At 50.8% G+C, this 16,206-nt stretch overlaps 1 protein-coding gene across 2 annotated transcripts in view; it reads right to left on the bottom strand.

Moving 5' to 3' along the window:
• AIFM3 (apoptosis inducing factor mitochondria associated 3) overlaps positions 1 to 16,206 on the bottom strand; it is a 34,538-nt gene that overhangs the window by 8,974 nt on the left and 9,358 nt on the right. For both annotated transcript variants that reach the window (XM_036758682.1, XM_036758690.1), the window contains exons 6-15: positions 15,459 to 15,555; positions 14,746 to 14,858; positions 11,831 to 11,917; positions 7,264 to 7,355; positions 4,347 to 4,477; positions 3,438 to 3,553; positions 3,176 to 3,247; positions 1,762 to 1,825; positions 1,050 to 1,126; positions 603 to 720 (exon numbers count right to left, since the gene is read on the bottom strand). In XM_036758682.1, coding sequence (XP_036614577.1) covers positions 603 to 720; positions 1,050 to 1,126; positions 1,762 to 1,825; positions 3,176 to 3,247; positions 3,438 to 3,553; positions 4,347 to 4,477; positions 7,264 to 7,355; positions 11,831 to 11,917; positions 14,746 to 14,858; positions 15,459 to 15,555 — 967 coding nt within the window. The remainder of the gene's footprint in view (positions 1 to 602; positions 721 to 1,049; positions 1,127 to 1,761; positions 1,826 to 3,175; positions 3,248 to 3,437; positions 3,554 to 4,346; positions 4,478 to 7,263; positions 7,356 to 11,830; positions 11,918 to 14,745; positions 14,859 to 15,458; positions 15,556 to 16,206) is intronic.

The raw sequence follows: 16,206 nt of genomic DNA, 5'->3' as shown, positions 1-16,206 counted from the left end.
TCAATCACCATCCTGTCTCCCTGTCCACAACGCCCCTCCACGAGTGCTCTCTTCTCCTAATAGAATGGAAGCTCCTTGAGGGCACAGTCTGCCTTGTTTGCTTGTATTTGTATCCCCTTGAACTCAGCACAGTGGGTGGCACACAGTAATCACTTAATACATGCTTTGTCAGTCATTAGAGACCACAAAGTCTAGTGGAAAGAGCACTAGATTTGGAGTCTGAGGAAATGTATCAGAGTCCTGGCTCTGCCACTTCCTGGCCGTGGGACCATGGGCATCCATCAGACCCTCAGTTTCCTTCTCTATAAAATGGGTATCAAGGCTGCGGTGAGGAAGGCACTCTGTCAACTAAGATGGTATAGAAATGAGTATCACCGCTATTCATTCAACAAACATTTCCTAATGCTCACTTGGTGTGAGGGCCTATGAAAGGTGCTGAAGGAAAGCCAGCTGAAGGAGATGTGGCTCTGCCTTCTCAGGACCGAGCCCTGGAGCCAGAGCTCGCAGAAAAGTTTTCTAGGCCCTGCCTACCCCACCCCCTTCTACAACAAGGCAAGGTCTAGCAGGGCCTGCTAGGAAGGCTCCTGGGGCCCCGCACACACCGTGGATGTGGGCCATCTGCCAGTGTGGAAAGTTCACTTTCTTATTGCCCCTCAGGGCCAGCGGGAACGTGACAGCATCACCAGCTGCGAAGACGCCGGGGATGTTCGTCTGCATCATCTGGAGGAGAAGCCAAATGCAGGTGGAGACCAGGGCAGGAGAGGGAAGGCACAGACACATGCAGTCAGACAAGATCAAGGGCCAAGAGCCCAGCCAAGAGCTGAGAACTCCCAGCTCAGAGCCCAGAACCACCAACCCAGAAAAGGTTTATCCAGCCCAGCCCAGAGCCCAGCAGACCACTCCAGGTCAAGGTCCTGACCACTCAGCCCTGACCATCTAGACTTACCCTCCCTAAGGGCCCCTTGGGGGGCAGTGTCTCTGAGTAGCCTGCATAGACCCTCCCACTGTGAAGCCCCCCACCCTGACCCCTTGAGGGGTCCCAACCTGACCTTGTTAACAGGAATGAAGCCCCGGGCATCCATGTTGATTCCACTCTGTTTAAGGAAGCCTGTGGCTGGCACCGCGCCTGATGGGACAGAGGTAGGCATAAGGCAGTCTCTCCTGCCCCCTGGTCCAGGTTGCCCTGAGAGATGCCCAGGAGCCAACAAGAGGGAGGAAAGATGGGCTGAGGAAGGGCAGGGATGGGGCCCTGGGAGTGTGGCTTTTGGAGCCTGGCCCTTGGGGGTCCTCTCCTGGTCCTTCTGGAACGTGAAAGGTAAGTGTCTACCATTAACCCCAACTCTAGCTTCAGACTTAGCCCCAAACTTAATTCATCATTTCACCCCAAACCCTAAAGGAGACCCAACCCAACATTCAATCTGAAACCCTACACCAACTATAAGCCCAACTGTAGCCCTAACCTCAACCAGACCCCCAAGCTCAATCCTAGGCCTCACCCCAGACTGGACCCAGTAACATTCCAAACTAGGGTTAGGACCCTGACTCCAGGCCCAAAGGCAGCCCTAGCTCTAGCCTTGAGCCACCTCCCCCAGCTGACTCAAACTTCTACATCAAGTCTAGGTCAGAGCCTTGAATGCCAACATCACTCCTACCTCCTCCTGACCCCCTCCCTATAAGTCATACTTCAATCGATTGACCCTAGCAGTAGCCTCAGTCCTGTCCCTGCCTGCCAGGAGAGATCCCAAGGAGGTGCCCACTCACCAATGCCCACCACGCAGACATCAGCCCGGACCACCTTGCCACTCTTCAGGACCACCTCCTTCAGCTGTAGGGAGGGGAGAAAGAAGCGGAGGTGAGGAGCTGAGACCTGGGACAGAGTGGGACAGGGGAGACACCAAGTCTGAGCCCCTCATCACCCCCAACCTAGAGGCTTGTATCCATATAATAAATGAGTGAAATGGGGTTCTTTATGTGGGAGGGAACAAATATGGGACCAGCTCTGGGCAGAGCAGGGGTAATGTCCCAAGGGAGGAAAACAACTGCTGTGTGATCTCAGAAAACTCCTTGCCCTCTCTGAGCCAACACCATCTCCCTAGACCAGTGGCCCTCCCTCCCCCGCACTGCTCAGTCACCTGGGGATGTGTGTGTGTTGGGGGAGCCAAATATGGCAGGGCTACCTCCATTGTGTCTGATGGCTCATTTCTAGCAAGGTCAATGTTTGACTTGTCTAATCTGTAATATAAACTAATGTTTGCACACGTTTAATTAATGAAGCTTTCTGGCATTGAGAGCTCTGAATTCTAATCAGTGTTTCATTGCACTAGTCAGCATGGCAAAGCCTGCCTGAGCACCATGTGTTAGGGTGACTTGCCAGGATCTGAACCCAGATCTATCTTCCCAGTTCCAAGTCCAGCACACATTATCTACCATACTTTAAAAGCATCTCATAATTTCCAAAATACTTTACAGTTTGGCTAGTGAGGTGGAAAGGGCTCCAGCTTGGGAGCAGACACAGCTAGAGTGTGACAGCTTGGCCATTTGCCACCTCTGGCCTGGGACAAGTCCCCAGACTCTCAGAGGCCCCATTTGTCCTCTGTAACATGGCATCTTACTTGTAATACTTAGCTCTCTCACAACACTGTGGTGAAAACACTCCCCATCTTGCACTTGAGTTTGGGGGGACTTAGTTCCTCAGAGCCTCTGATCACACCCCCTCCTTCCAGCTATATTTGGGAGGGTAACCTTTTGAACCCAAGTGTAAAACTTAACATTTATCCCTGTTTGGTTACATCCTCCTCAGCTTGGTCCAGTGTTCTAGCTTGCTGAGCCCTCTTTGGGTCCTGACTCTGTCATCTGCTGCTTTTGGTCTGTTTTCTCTACTACAAAATGAAATGATTGGACCAGATGGTCCCTTCCAGCTCTGATCTCCTTGGAGAATCCAGTTTTTTGTTTTGTTTTGGCTGTAAACTCCCTAAGACGGGGACAGAGTGGGTTTCCTAACTTCTGGTGCCTCTCAGCACCAGGGACAGCGCTCTTCACCAGTCCTTCCCCTGACCTAACCAAAGGTTTTTTTTGAATCTGGTTGGAACTGGACTGGATGGGGAGGGGCATTCAAAGAGGCTCAGAGACAGTCGAGAAAAGAAAGGTGAGCACAGGAAGTCCAGGGGACACCTACCTTCCCTTCCTGGGCCCGAAGCTCTGAGACTTCTGTCTGCATGTAAAACTTGATACCGTTGTTCTCAAACATCTGTTTCGGGGAGAGAAGAGGAAGGTGGGTCCCCCAGAAGCTCTCAGTCCCCAGGGGAAGGGTCTCTGGGCCTCCCTCTCCCCAGGAGCATGGTAAGAAGACATGCTCAGGGCGGACTGCTGCTGCTCCCCCACTCAGCCTGGGACATCATAGCGGGTTCATCTGCTCTCCAGCTGGGCCAGCCTCTCACCTTCATGAGGGCTCGGCCAACCTTCTCCCCAAGGAACCTCCGGAATGGTGTCTCTTCTAACTCCACAACTGACACAGAGTGTGCCTTGTCAGTCAGGTATGCAGCTACCTCCATTCCTGGTGACGAGAAGGACACGCTGGCCCCAGGGGACTGAGAGAAGGATGGGGATCCTCTGATGACTCTCAGCCAGGGCTGAGGTTGAGGAGGAAGATGGACAGCCCCAGCTTCTCAGGGGACTGAGATGGGGTGGGGACCCTCTGCTGACTCTCTCGAGTGCTGAGGTTGAGGAGGAGGATGGACACCCCCAGCTTCTCAGGGGACTGAGAGGGGCATGGAGACCCTCTGCTGACTCTCTCCAGTGCTGAGGAGGAGGAGGAGGAGGATGGACACCCCCAGCTTCTCAGGGGACTGAGAGAGGGATGGGGATCCTCTGATGACTCTCTCCAATGCTGGGGTTGAAGAGGAGGATGGACACCCCCAACTTCTCAGGGGACTGAGATGGGGTGGGGACCCTCTGCTGACTCTCTCGAGTGCTGAGGTTGAGGAGGAGGATGGACACCCCCAGCTTCTCAGGGGACTGAGAGGGGCATGGAGACCCTCTGCTGACTCTCTCCAGTGCTGAGGAGGAGGAGGAGGAGGATGGACACCCCCAGCTTCTCAGGGTACTGAGAGGGGGTGGGGACCCTCTGCTGACTCTCTCCAGTGCTGAGGAGGAGGAGGAGTATGGACACCCCCAGCTTCTTAGGGGACTGAGATGAGATATAACTTTGACCTCCCAAAGGGAATGAGTTGGGGCTAGGCACTGACCTCTTGGGAAGAGGAATGCTCTGACCTGCTAAGGGGCTGAGGCAAGGATGGTCCCTCAGGGTATGAGGGGAGCCTGGAGGCCTCTGACCAAGGCCCACTCACCCAAGAAGGCAGCCCCAACAACAACTGCATTCCTCCCACGGGCCAGCTTCCCTATTCTATTGGCATCTTCTGGGGTCCGAATAGTGAACACGTTCTCCACTTCTTTTCCTTTGCAGCTGAGTGTCTTGGGGCTACACCCCCCAAACAGAGACAAAATTATTCTAATACCATCTCTATTTATGAGGTTTCCTTTCCAACTTTTAACATTCATTCATTCAAAAAGCATTTACTAAGTGCCTACTGTGTGCCAGGCTCTACACTGGAGGCTGTGGATACAGAGACAAAAAAGGAAACATCCCCTGCCCTCAGGAAGTTTACGTTCTCCTCTCCGCAGTAAAGGCAACGTTGTAACAATGGTCACCCGTGGGAAGATTTGGTTACTCTGACCAAGCCCATGATGCTGGACAATTCCAAAGAACCTGTGATGAAAAAGGCGAGCGCATCCACCTCCAGAGCGAGACCTGATGAGCTCTCAGTGCGAATCAAAGCAGCTATTTTTTTTCTTGCTTTTTTTTGGCAACATGGCCAATGTGGAAATGTTTTCTATGACTTCATACATATAATGCTTATTGAATTTCTTGCCTTCCCAATGAGGGGGAAGAGAACTGGGAACTCAACACTTTAAAAATGAGTGGCAATAAATAAAATTTTTAAAAGTTTATGTTCTGCTGGGGGGATTGTTGGGGGAACAACTCGTCCACAGAGAAGCAAATGCAAAGCAATACAGAGTAAAGTCGAGGGAGAGAGGAGGGCTAAGCCCTGGGTAAGAGGGGAAAATGGGGAGGAGAGGGAGGAAGAGGAGGGAAGAGCTGAGTAAAGAAATCTAGGCCACAGGCATGGGGGCAGCTGGCAAAAGCCCCAGAGGCCAGGGCTGGACTGTTATTTATCAGGGCAGCAAGCAGCGAACACAGGGAAAGTGCTGGGTAATTGTAATCGATCCGGCGAGATGGGCAGGAGCCCCATTGGGAAGGCTCTAAATGCTCATGGGAGGAGGGGCTGTTTTTGTCTTAGAGTCAGGAGGGGGCCATGAAGCTTTCTGAGCAAAGGAGTGACCTGGCCAGAGCCAGCATGATTAGTGAATTCATCAAGAAACTCCATCTCCTCCTTAATCTCCCTCCCCCAGTCTCCTCCTTAATCCTCAGTCCCCTCAGTCTTCCCCCAACCTCCCCTTTAATCCCCCTGAGAGGCCTCCAATTTTCTCCTGTAATTCCCCAAGTCCCTTGAATGTCTCCCCTTAATTCATGCCCCCACCTTCTTTCTGAAGTGTCCTAGCAATTTCCGGGTAGATGAATAACGTTCAAATGACAAGGCTACCACCTAATCTTTTTATGGAGGAGAAATGAGACTCCGGGGGTCCAGTGACTTATGTAAAGGTCATTCAGGCAGTAACTAGTGGAATTGGGATGCCAGTCCAGGGCCTCAGACTCCAAATCCCAAGACCCTTCCACTCTGCTAGGGTTAGGAGTCTGGCCAGGGGGATGAAGGTCAGTACTCTTTTTCCTTGCCGGCCAGAGAGGGCCAAGGGAGTCCCAGGCCCTCTGTTCGGCAGGTGGAATGCACTCCCCTGGCATTCTCTGTCCATTAAAATCCTTCCCCCCTTCCAAGAACGTGTCCTCTGGGAATCCTGCCCTGACCTGCTGACAATCAAGTACAAGCTCTTGTTCCTCAGAGCTGTCAAAAACGCCACATCTACACCTCTCGTCAGAACTCTTCTTGTTCCATTATTATTATAATTAAGAGGCAGGTTTGGTAGAGTTTAGGTCTCCACCAGGTTTGGAGTTAAAGGTCCTGGGTTCAAGTGAATCCCAGCTCTGCCAGTCACTACTTTTGCGATCCTTGGGTAAGTAATGTCACCTTCTTTGGGCCTCAGTTTCCTTATCTGTAAAACTGGCCTGGCTGCCTCTACCCTATACCTCATGAGATTCTTAGAAAGATAATAACAATATATGTAGTGCTTTAAGGTTTAAAAAAAATCAGGTGTTGAGAATGGTCTCACTGGTAACTCAACAGGACTACCATGTTCCCAACTACATTATAAACAACTCGAGGGACTGGATTATGTCATCTTGGTAACCCCTTTTGTACCTAGTAGAAAAACATGAATAGAGCCGAGTCAGTAAATGTTGAATGAATGTTTTTTCCACATTTCAAGTAATGCCTAGCAATCCACACAAGAAAAACCAAGTGGATGAAAAAAGATCATGCCATGCAGTTGGATGAACTTCCCCACAGTTCATCAGTGTATATAATTTGGTGAAAAGTATAGGATGATGTGGATGTGTTGGGATGAGAATTAGATAGGGGGAACAGGATGGATTGTATTTAGGGAACTACATAGAACTTTCAATACATCCCAAGCTGGCCCCTGACACAATACTACCCCCTTTCGATACAAACATTCTTCTGGGGCTGCTTATAGAACATTATCATCTTAGATGAATCACAATTTTGGCTGACCCCAAGGGCAATAGAGAGACAAATGGGTGTCAGTGGGTGGCAAGACATCACTGACAATAACTTAGTAACAAAAAGTGATGTGAAAGACATCACTGAGATGCAGCAAAGTCACATGGGGAGGGCAGCTTGGCATCCAGAGTGGCCACAGTGTTGGATCTGAGGTCAAGAAGACCCAAGTTCAAATTTCCGCTCTGACACTTCCTAGTTTACTGCAATGGGTATGAGTTTCCGGTTACATTCCCTGCCTTGCAGGATGAGTTCCTTGTGTTTTTGCCTCTCTTGAGCCCCAGCGCTTGGCACAATGCCTGGCACACAGTAGGGGTTTAATAAAAGTTTGTTGACTCACTGAGAAAGTGATTTGCAGACCTGAGAGGTCTAGTGCCTGCCCAAAGAAGTTCTCCTCCCCACCTCCCCACTGGACCACCCCCACACACACCCTACCCCACTCCCGCCCACTCACGTGCTTCCTGGCGCCAACAGCAACTTATTATATTCCATTTTAAAGCCATCCTTGAATATGGCTTTCTTGTTCTTCACATCCACTGTGACAACCTGAAATCAGTAAAATAAGGAGGAGTTAAAACAGAACCAGAGAGTCCCAGCTCAGGATTCCTGACAGGGGTGGGGAGGGAGGGGGTGAAGCAACTGATCCAAGGTCACATGGGGGCAAGGCAGGATTTGAACCTAGGAATCCTTTTTCTTCCTGGCTCTGTTTTATCACCAGGAAAGTGGGGACAACAGCATTTTGTCACCCACTGCAGAGGAAGACTAGGAGAGAGCAAGCAGAACTGAAACTAAGACAGGGCCACCAGGGCCTTGTCCCAGGGGGTTGAAGTTCACTTGGCCAAGATGAGAGTTGTATTCTTTCAGCAGGTATAAACAGCTGAGTTTTGCACCTGGCAGCCCCCGCATCGTTTCTATGGTTTTGCTGATTTGAGGGATGCTTGCATCAGGGGTCAGAACTGAGAAATGCCAGCTCCAGGTCCTTGTGTTTACAAAGAAATGAACAAACACAAAATCCATTGCTGTTTAAGTGCCTTCTATGTGGAAGGCCTTGAGCTAGTCAAGAGGAAGATCAAGGGCTGGAAGGGATCCCAAGGAGGCTCTTATCCAACTTGCTCTACAAAAAACAAGCAGCCCTGGAGGAGAAGGATGAAAATCATCATCACAATGATATCTAGCATTCTACAGCCTTTTAAGGTTTGCAGATGTTATCTCACTGGATCCTCAGAGTAACCCTTTGGGGTAGGTGCTATTCCTAGCCACATTTCACAGATGAGAGGCTGAGGAGAGGCTAAGGGATTTGCCCTGGGTCACACAGTTAGTGAATATTTGAGGCAAGATACACCGAGGCCTCTCTGAGCCTAACGCTCTATCCACCATTCCAGACTTCCTCCTCGGAATCCTGCCTCCACTGTTGGATTCAGGGGAGGAGGGGGGGGCGGTGGTTAGAAAACTGGGGCTTGAGTCTCAACCCTGCCATTTGCTGGTTGTGTAACTTGGGGAAGTCACTTAAACCTCTCTGAGGTTCAGCACTGTCATCTGATAGGAAAACCCACCCTCCTTGCCTCACAATCCTAGGACCATTGTGGAATGAGATAATGAAATGTGGAAATGGACCAAATGAGATAAGAGTTATATACCTGCTCTGAAACTGTAAAGTGTCACAGAAAAGTCAATTTCTGAAGTTGATTGTTTGAACCCAAATGTCAGACTTTGCATTTATCTCTCATGATTGATCTCTTCCATAGTCTGGCCCATTGCTCTGGCCTGCCAAGAATTCTTGATCTTGATTCTGTCATCTGACAAATCAGGCTGGTTTTCTCCTCTATAATAGGATCCCTAGGCTCCTTCCCATCTCCGACAACCTAAGAATCTATTGTTATCTCTCTTCCCTCGACACTCCTCACTGGGAGGTCTCACCATGGCCAGGAGGGGCCCCGGTCTCTCAAAGGCCATGCCTGTGGAGCCCCAGCTCTGATAGGTCCTGCCCAGGTGGAAGAAGGCCAATACAGGCCCAGAACCGGACTGGGCAGCATTTCCTGCCTCTGGAATCCCCATCTCCCTTCAAGATTCAGCTCAGCTGTTTCCTGGTCCTTCCTCCCATATTGAGGGCTCTTCCCCCACCAGCTACCCTGCATTACTTTGTATAGTTTGTATTTCCTTATCTGCATGCTTGTTATCTCCCCCAGTGGACAGTAAGTTCACTGAGGGCAGGGACTGTTTTGGGTTTTTGTCTTTGTATTTCCAGTACCTATTATACAGTAGGAGCTTAATTAATGCTTACTAAGTTGAATTAAAAGAACCCTGTCTTTAGAGTATAAAGTCCTGACTCTGACACTCACTCTCTGAGGCCCCAGAAAAGTACCCTCTTCTTCCTCGGAGTCTTCCTCCCTTAAACAAAGGGCCTGTGGACACCACGGCCTCTGGGGTCCTTCCACCTCTCTCAGGGAGTGTCAGTCTGAGTCTTAGTGGTTCCCATCCTGATCCTTATCAAGGCAAGCAGAACACTCCTGCGGAATGTCCTGTCTGGGTACCATGTTTTAGGAAGACTATTGGTCAAACATAGGGCCTCCAGGCAAGATGAGCAAAGCAATGAAGGACCTCACGGTCATATGCTAAGGGGACTAGGTGAAGGAACTAACTAGAGATGTTTAGGGAGGGCCAGGAATCTGTCTTGTGGCCAAGGGCTTGGGGCGGTGCTGCCAGGCCCAGAAGGACAGAAAAAGGAGAACAAGGTGGGAGGGAGGAGCAGAGAGGCAGCTTCTGACTTGATGTGTCAAAGAACTGCCTAATCCCTGGAACTGTCCAAAAGTGCCTTAGAGGTAGTGGGATTCCCATCACTGAAGCTCTGCAAGTAAGACTACTCATCAGAGACACTACAGAGAGGGTTCCTGGTCAGGAATGAGTTGGACCAAATGGTCTCTGAGGTCCTTTCCTACCCCAAATTCTAGGACTATAAAACACATGCTTACTATATAGGGGCTGTTCTATTCTCCCAGGTCAGGCAGAGAAAGGGGGATTGTGACCCAAGATCTAAAAGCCACATGTTTTCCCATACTACACATACACATCTGGCTCCCTGCCCCCTACCTCCTCCAAAAGAAAACAGCAAACCAACTGCTGACAAGCTTTCACCTTTGTTTTCAGAGCCATGATTCCCAGAAATTCTGACCCTTCCTCATCTGGGAGACAGACCCTTCTCCCAAACATCCTACCCAGGCACGCTCCTCACCTGTGTCCCTGAGAGAACAGAGCATGGGTCCTTGTGATTGTGATCTGTCTACATGTCTGCATATCTGTGCATGGGGCTGGGGAAATCTGGAAGCTGCAGCTGAGGCCTCTGGGAAGAAGGGCTCTCAATGAGAACTGGCCACACTCGAGCCTGTTACAAACTCCCACCTGAGGTGCCAACATTAACCTCCACCAGGTTCGCCGCTGGAGGGGGGTAACTGCATCATGGACAAAGGGGTGTGACAGGTGGGCGCTTTGTCACAGAAGGAAATGCAGGTTTCTCTGGTATGATCTGCTCTTTGGTGTCTCCCAAGGGTTTGCAAATTGATTTTTTTAAAATAAATTGCTCCAAACCCTTTATGTGTCTACAAAGTAATTGCCCTTCCTCCCCAGGGCCTCCTTGCTTCCCTCAGATTGGCTTTCAGGAGCCATCCTCAGAGGCAACTTCATGCATGATTCAGACTCAACAGGAAGCAATTCCTGGAATCCCTAAGGATGGATTCTTGTCCAGGATGTGAGAGTCCATGGAGATAGCCAGGCAAACCAGCCAAGGTCCACGGCGCTGGTTTCACCAGCCTTTGAGAGGTCAGATTTATAACCCGACCCCATTTCCTGACAGTGTAGTACAAGGAAAAGTCTGGTAAACTTTTAAAGTTTCAACCCTTGTTTCTACTATTTACAATTTGTGGAACCCAAAGCAGGACATTTTCACTCTCTAGTAAAATGAGTCTGATGATGCTTATACTTCCCAGCTAAGAAAGTTGTTGGAAGGAAATCATTTGTACACTGCAGAGATAACCATTATTATGATACAGAACACAGAGAACTTGAGTGGGTTGGGTGTGAGTATCTCTTAGACTTGGTAGGCTATGGCTTGTTATGGAAATACAATAATGAAAGATCACCCCTTATTCAAAAAGGGCAGATTAGGTAAAATGAGTGGTGAAGGGACAAGATGTACTCGAATGGAAAGCCATGAGGCAAAGTGGAGAAGTAGCAAAAGTAAAGATCAAAGGAGGAAGTACAGGAGGGATATCATGGTAGAAATATATGACAGACCACCTGGCCAGGTGGAAGACATACCATAGGTTCTTGAAGAATACTAGAAAGCTGGGATATGTGCACCCCAATGGGGAGAGAACAATTACTTGGACATTTGATGGAGGATACTCTGAAAAATGGAGCAGTTAAGATAACTCTGTCTTACTATAAAAATCACTTTGTCACTCAGAAGGGGAGGGAAGTGATGAAGGGAAGTGCCTTTTTGGACCCAAGTCTAACCAATGAGGAAGAAAAGGCTGCAGAAGTGAGAATGTCAAGTACCTTCAGACATGGGGACCACACCATCACTCTGTGTGGGAATTTCTGCTCGGTCTTGTTACTCTGTGTGCTCTCTATACCACCCCGTCTTTTCTTGCCTTGATTCCACCCTTTGGACACCCTCCAATGTGCCAACACAAAGAAGCTTTGAGGAGTTTCTTCTCTCCATCTCCTGGTGCTTTGGACACCAGCCCTTCTCACTTCTCCACAGTCAGCCCAGCTCAATCCTCATTCCAGCTGGGGCCCTTGTCCTCACATCTGTGTGACATGGCTAGAAGTTTCAGAGGGCAAGCTAGATCTTGGGCAAATTTCTCCCCTCCTCTTAAAAATGATGGGTTGGATGGGTTTGAAGCTACCTTCAGATCTCATTCCCAGGGCCAGTACCCCAAACCAATGGGTCCTCCCAGAGCTGATAACCTTTCCACAGTAATGTTTCCTTTCTCCAACAAGAAAGACCCACAAAACCCCCTCACCTGGGTCTCAGTCAGGACTTCAATGTCATACGTCAGAAAGAACTCCTTGGGCCTGAGGGCAATCTGCTCTGGCTGAGAGTCCAGGGACTGCAAAGAGGAAGGTATCAGAATCATCCCTGACCCTCTGGTTAACCTCCCCTACCTCCCATTGGGTCCCAGCCCTGAAAGGCTCCATGGACTCTGACCACCTCCCCTTCCCAGGTCATATTCTGGCCTCATTCTTGTCCATTATTACAGACAGGAGTAGCACTATTAGTGCTGAACCAGGGTCCGGAGCTCTAGAGTTTCTGGACAGGAAAACCTGCCCTAAGAAATAGAGAGGTCAGGGTTTGTCAAGCAGGGATTCTGGGGTTCCGCAGCCACTTGCCCTCTCAGCTCTCACCCCTGCTATCCATCACACCTTCCCCTTAGCTGCCTAACAAATAACAACTACTAATAGCGGTGATAATGACAGCGTTATTAAAAGGAGCACAAGGCCCTTTACCAAGGTTCCTTCATCTGAGCAGAGGACTTTTGCTTGATCCACATTCTCCTCATCCTCTCTCAGCTTTTGACACTGCCAGCTACCCTCTCATTCCAGACATCTCCCTCCCTTGGTTCTGTGGCACTGCCCTCCCTTGGTTACGCTCAGGCTGCCTGGCTGCTGCTCCTCGATCTCCTCTGATGGATCACCCTTCTCCACTGGCCTGAATGTGGGCACCCACCCCAGGCTCACCTAGGGACTTCTTATCTTTGCTCTCTCCCCTCCCTTGCTCCCCTGGTGATCTCATCGGCACCCAGGGGTCTACCGAGTCTCTTCAGATGACCCAAATTCCTGCTTGCAGCCCCATCTCTCTCCTGAGCTCCAGTGCTACTGGACAGCTCCCCTGGCCATCCCACCTGCATTTGGGGATTGCCTCGCTTCAATCCCCCCTCCCCCTTGGTTCTGTGGCACTGGCCTCTCTTGGTTATGCTCGGGCTGCCTGGCTGCTGCTCCTCGATCTCCTCTGATGGATCACCCTTCTCCACTGGCCTGAATGTGGGCACCCACCCCAAGCTCACCTAGGGGCTTCTTCTCTATGCTCTCTCCATTTCCTTGCTCTCCTGGGGATCTCATTGGCACCCAGGAGTCTACTGAGTCTCTTCAGATGACCCAGATTCCTGCTTACAGCCCCGGCTCTCTCCTGAGATCCAGTGCTGCTGGACAGCTCCCCTAGCCATCCCACCTGCATTTGGGGATCACCTTGCTTCTGTCCCCTGCACCTAGCACAGTGCTTGGCACTAAACAACCCTTTACTAAATCTTCATTTGTTAATCCCCAACTCACAGCTCTAAAATGTGCCCAGCTCCCAGGAGGAGGCTCATCCCTCTTCCTAACCCAGTGTCGTTGAGGGGGACTCTTCCATCTCCCTCACCGCTCAAACCCAGGCAGTTATCAAACCTGGCCAGTCCTCCACAATTCCTTTCTCTTCCTTTACCTCCTCTCCACTCACATGGACTCTACCCTAATCCAGGACATGGCTGCTCCTCCCTTGGACCTCCTAACAGTCTCCCTGCCTCCAGTCTCTCCCCTCTCCAATCCATTCTGTACGGAGCTTCCAGAGTGATCTTCCAGAAATACAGATCTGACCCTGCCACTCCCCTACTCAAAAGTCTTCAATGAGTCCCTAATGCCTCGAGGATGAAAGGACAAATCCTCAGCCCAGGCTCCAGCTGACGTTTCCAGTCTTTCTGAATCAGGACTCCAGCCCCTGCCTTCCTCCAAGCATGTCAGGGGCCGGGGGCTGGAGAAAGCCCAAGCCAAATGGCAAGGAGGCTTCTCAGAGGTTGATGTGCCCACGGACAAAAAGCCCCAGGGCTTCAGAAGGTGAGAGGACCCTGACTAGGGATGGTCAGTAGGCTGAGGTGACCTTCCCAAGGTGAGGACTGGATGTTTCTTTCTGAAGTGAGAGCCAGTTAAAGATGGTTCCTTGTTAAAGCCTCTTCCCCTGTTTTTATCCAGTTGTTTCAGTTGTACCCAGCTCTTTTTGACCCCATTTGGGGTTTTCTTGGCAAAGACACTGGAGTGGTTTGCCATTCTCTTCTCCAGTTCATTTTGCAGATGAGGAAACTGAGGCAAACAGAGTAAAGTGACTTGCCCAGGGTCACAAGCTAGTTAAATGTCTAAAGTGGAATTTGAAGTCAGATCTTCCTGACTCCAGGCCTGATGCTGTGTGTACTATGGTGCCCCCAGCTGCCTCCTTCTCATTTACAGATGAGAAATCCTCAGCCCAGGGAGGGCTGATAAGTGACAGAATCTGGATTTGAACTCAGGTCCTGAGACTCCAAATTCAGTATGCCATCCACCTCCAAGAGAATTAAAAACCAGGCTAAGCCTCTGCCTACTGAATCTAGACCTGCCTCCAGCCCTACAAGGAGAAGTGTCCTGGAGAAGTCCAGAACCCTGAGAATCATTCTAGCCAAGAGGCACAGCAGAGAGAGAGAGAGAGCACAGGGCTTAGAGACAGGAGACCCTGAGTTCCAATCCAGCCTCCAACACTTACTGACTGCATGGTCAGAACCTCTCTGGGCCTCAGTGTCCCCATCCTTAAAATGGGGATAATAGGATCAGATGAGATAATGTTTATAAAGTGCTTTGCAAACGTGAAATTGCTTTATAAATGCCAGCTATCCCCTTACTGTGAGGCAGGGTGCTTTGCAAACCTAGAAATGCTAGCTATCATAATCATGAGCTAATATTCTATTTCAGGCCTGAAGTGCCTTAGAGAGGATGGCATGGTTTTTGGGTGTTTTACTGGGTACTCATGATTTTCTGGGCATCTCTGAAAGTGGGTGACCATCAAAGCCTGCCCCAGGGCCCTAGAGCCAGCCCCTGTCCTGGAAGGTAAGCCCAGTGGGCCTGGGTGGGGCCCGGGGTGGGGGGAGGAGATGCCCACCTTGCTGAGCTTGGGTCTGTCATAAGGAAGGTGTCTGTCCATCGTGCACATCACGATTCTGTCGGAGAAGCCCTCCTGTCTCAGGGTCTCTGCACACACCAAGCCAGCTGCCCCTGCCAAAAAAAAGACTGAGCCTTGAAGGACTGAACAAATCAGATTGCCTTTTCCCCCTGGGGCCAGGAACCACCCATCGCCAGTCAGCACTCAGAGGTTGGTAGAGCACCCATGCACGGGCCATGGGGGTAGGCGGGGAGCAAGGTCTGGGAACTCCAGAGACAGAGAAGGGCTGAGAACAGGATGGTGAAAGAGGGATGAACAGATGTGAGACTGGAGTTAGGCTGGAAAACAAAGCTGCTCTTTGCAGGGCGTGGGGGGGCGGTTAGTGCTGAGGTTCGCAGTCACTGAGCTCCAAACCAAGCTGTTGGGGGTGGATCTTTGGGGGTCTCATCTCTCTGAGCCATCTCAGACTTGGCTCTGGGACAAGACCAGGGGTGGCCAATATTCTCAAAGATGAAACTGAAGATTTTCTTCATCACTGAGCCAAGCCTGACCCTGATCCCCACCCAAGGCTACACCCTGATCCCAGGCTCACATTGAATCCTGATCCCCAGCTGAGGCTTCGTCCTGATCCCAGGCCCAGCCTGGGCCCCACCCCCACATCCCCACACAGCTGCAGGCACCCAGGCACATGCCCAAAGCCCCCAGCTGCTCACCTGCTCCCACAATCAGGATGTTGGTGCTCCCCACATGGTAGTTGCTAAGGGAGATGCACTTGGCCATCACTTTTGTCCTCCTCTGTGTCTGCAGGGCCTGTGGGAGCCAAGGGTGATGAAGGATCCCTCCCATCCAGGACACCCCAGAGCCTGGTAGGGGCCAGCCCTGGGGGCCAAGAGGAAGGGTCCAAGGAGAGAGGGGCAACACCCCAGAGGCCCATGGGAAGGACACTGCTGAGCTGTCCAAAGTGGCCCAGGCCCCCTCCCAACAGAGAGCTCTCCCCCAGCATCCATCCAAGACTATGCAAAGAATCTATTGTATGCAGGTACTATGGGACTGGGGGATAGAGGGACAAAAAAACCCAACAACAAGAAGCACCCAGACTACCAACAGAACTGCTGAGGCCCACTGAACATCCCCCCCTTCCAGGATGAGTCTGAGCCTTGGGTTCTTTCCCGATTCTTAGACACACACACACACACACACAACCCTCATCCCACCCCACCTCTTCCTAGGGAGACAAACAGGGCCCAAGAGACACAAACACACAGAAGGAAACAGCCTCTGACAGACACCCCTCCCTTTCCCAGAAATCTTTCCTGGTCAGGTGTGGATTAGGCATTTCCAGCAGCCAAGCCTTTGATCTAGTCGGGCCTTTTGTTAAGGATGAATGGGGCACTTAGCTGATAATGAGAGACAGGGAAGTCATGAAAAGGGGGAAAGAAGCAGGGAGAGGAGGTTGGGGTC

Source organism: Trichosurus vulpecula, chromosome 1, assembly GCF_011100635.1.
Source record: "Trichosurus vulpecula isolate mTriVul1 chromosome 1, mTriVul1.pri, whole genome shotgun sequence".
Lineage (NCBI taxonomy): Eukaryota > Metazoa > Chordata > Mammalia > Diprotodontia > Phalangeridae > Trichosurus > Trichosurus vulpecula.
Note: the sequence above shows the minus strand (reverse complement) of the source record. Positions and strands in the feature narration are given on the sequence as shown.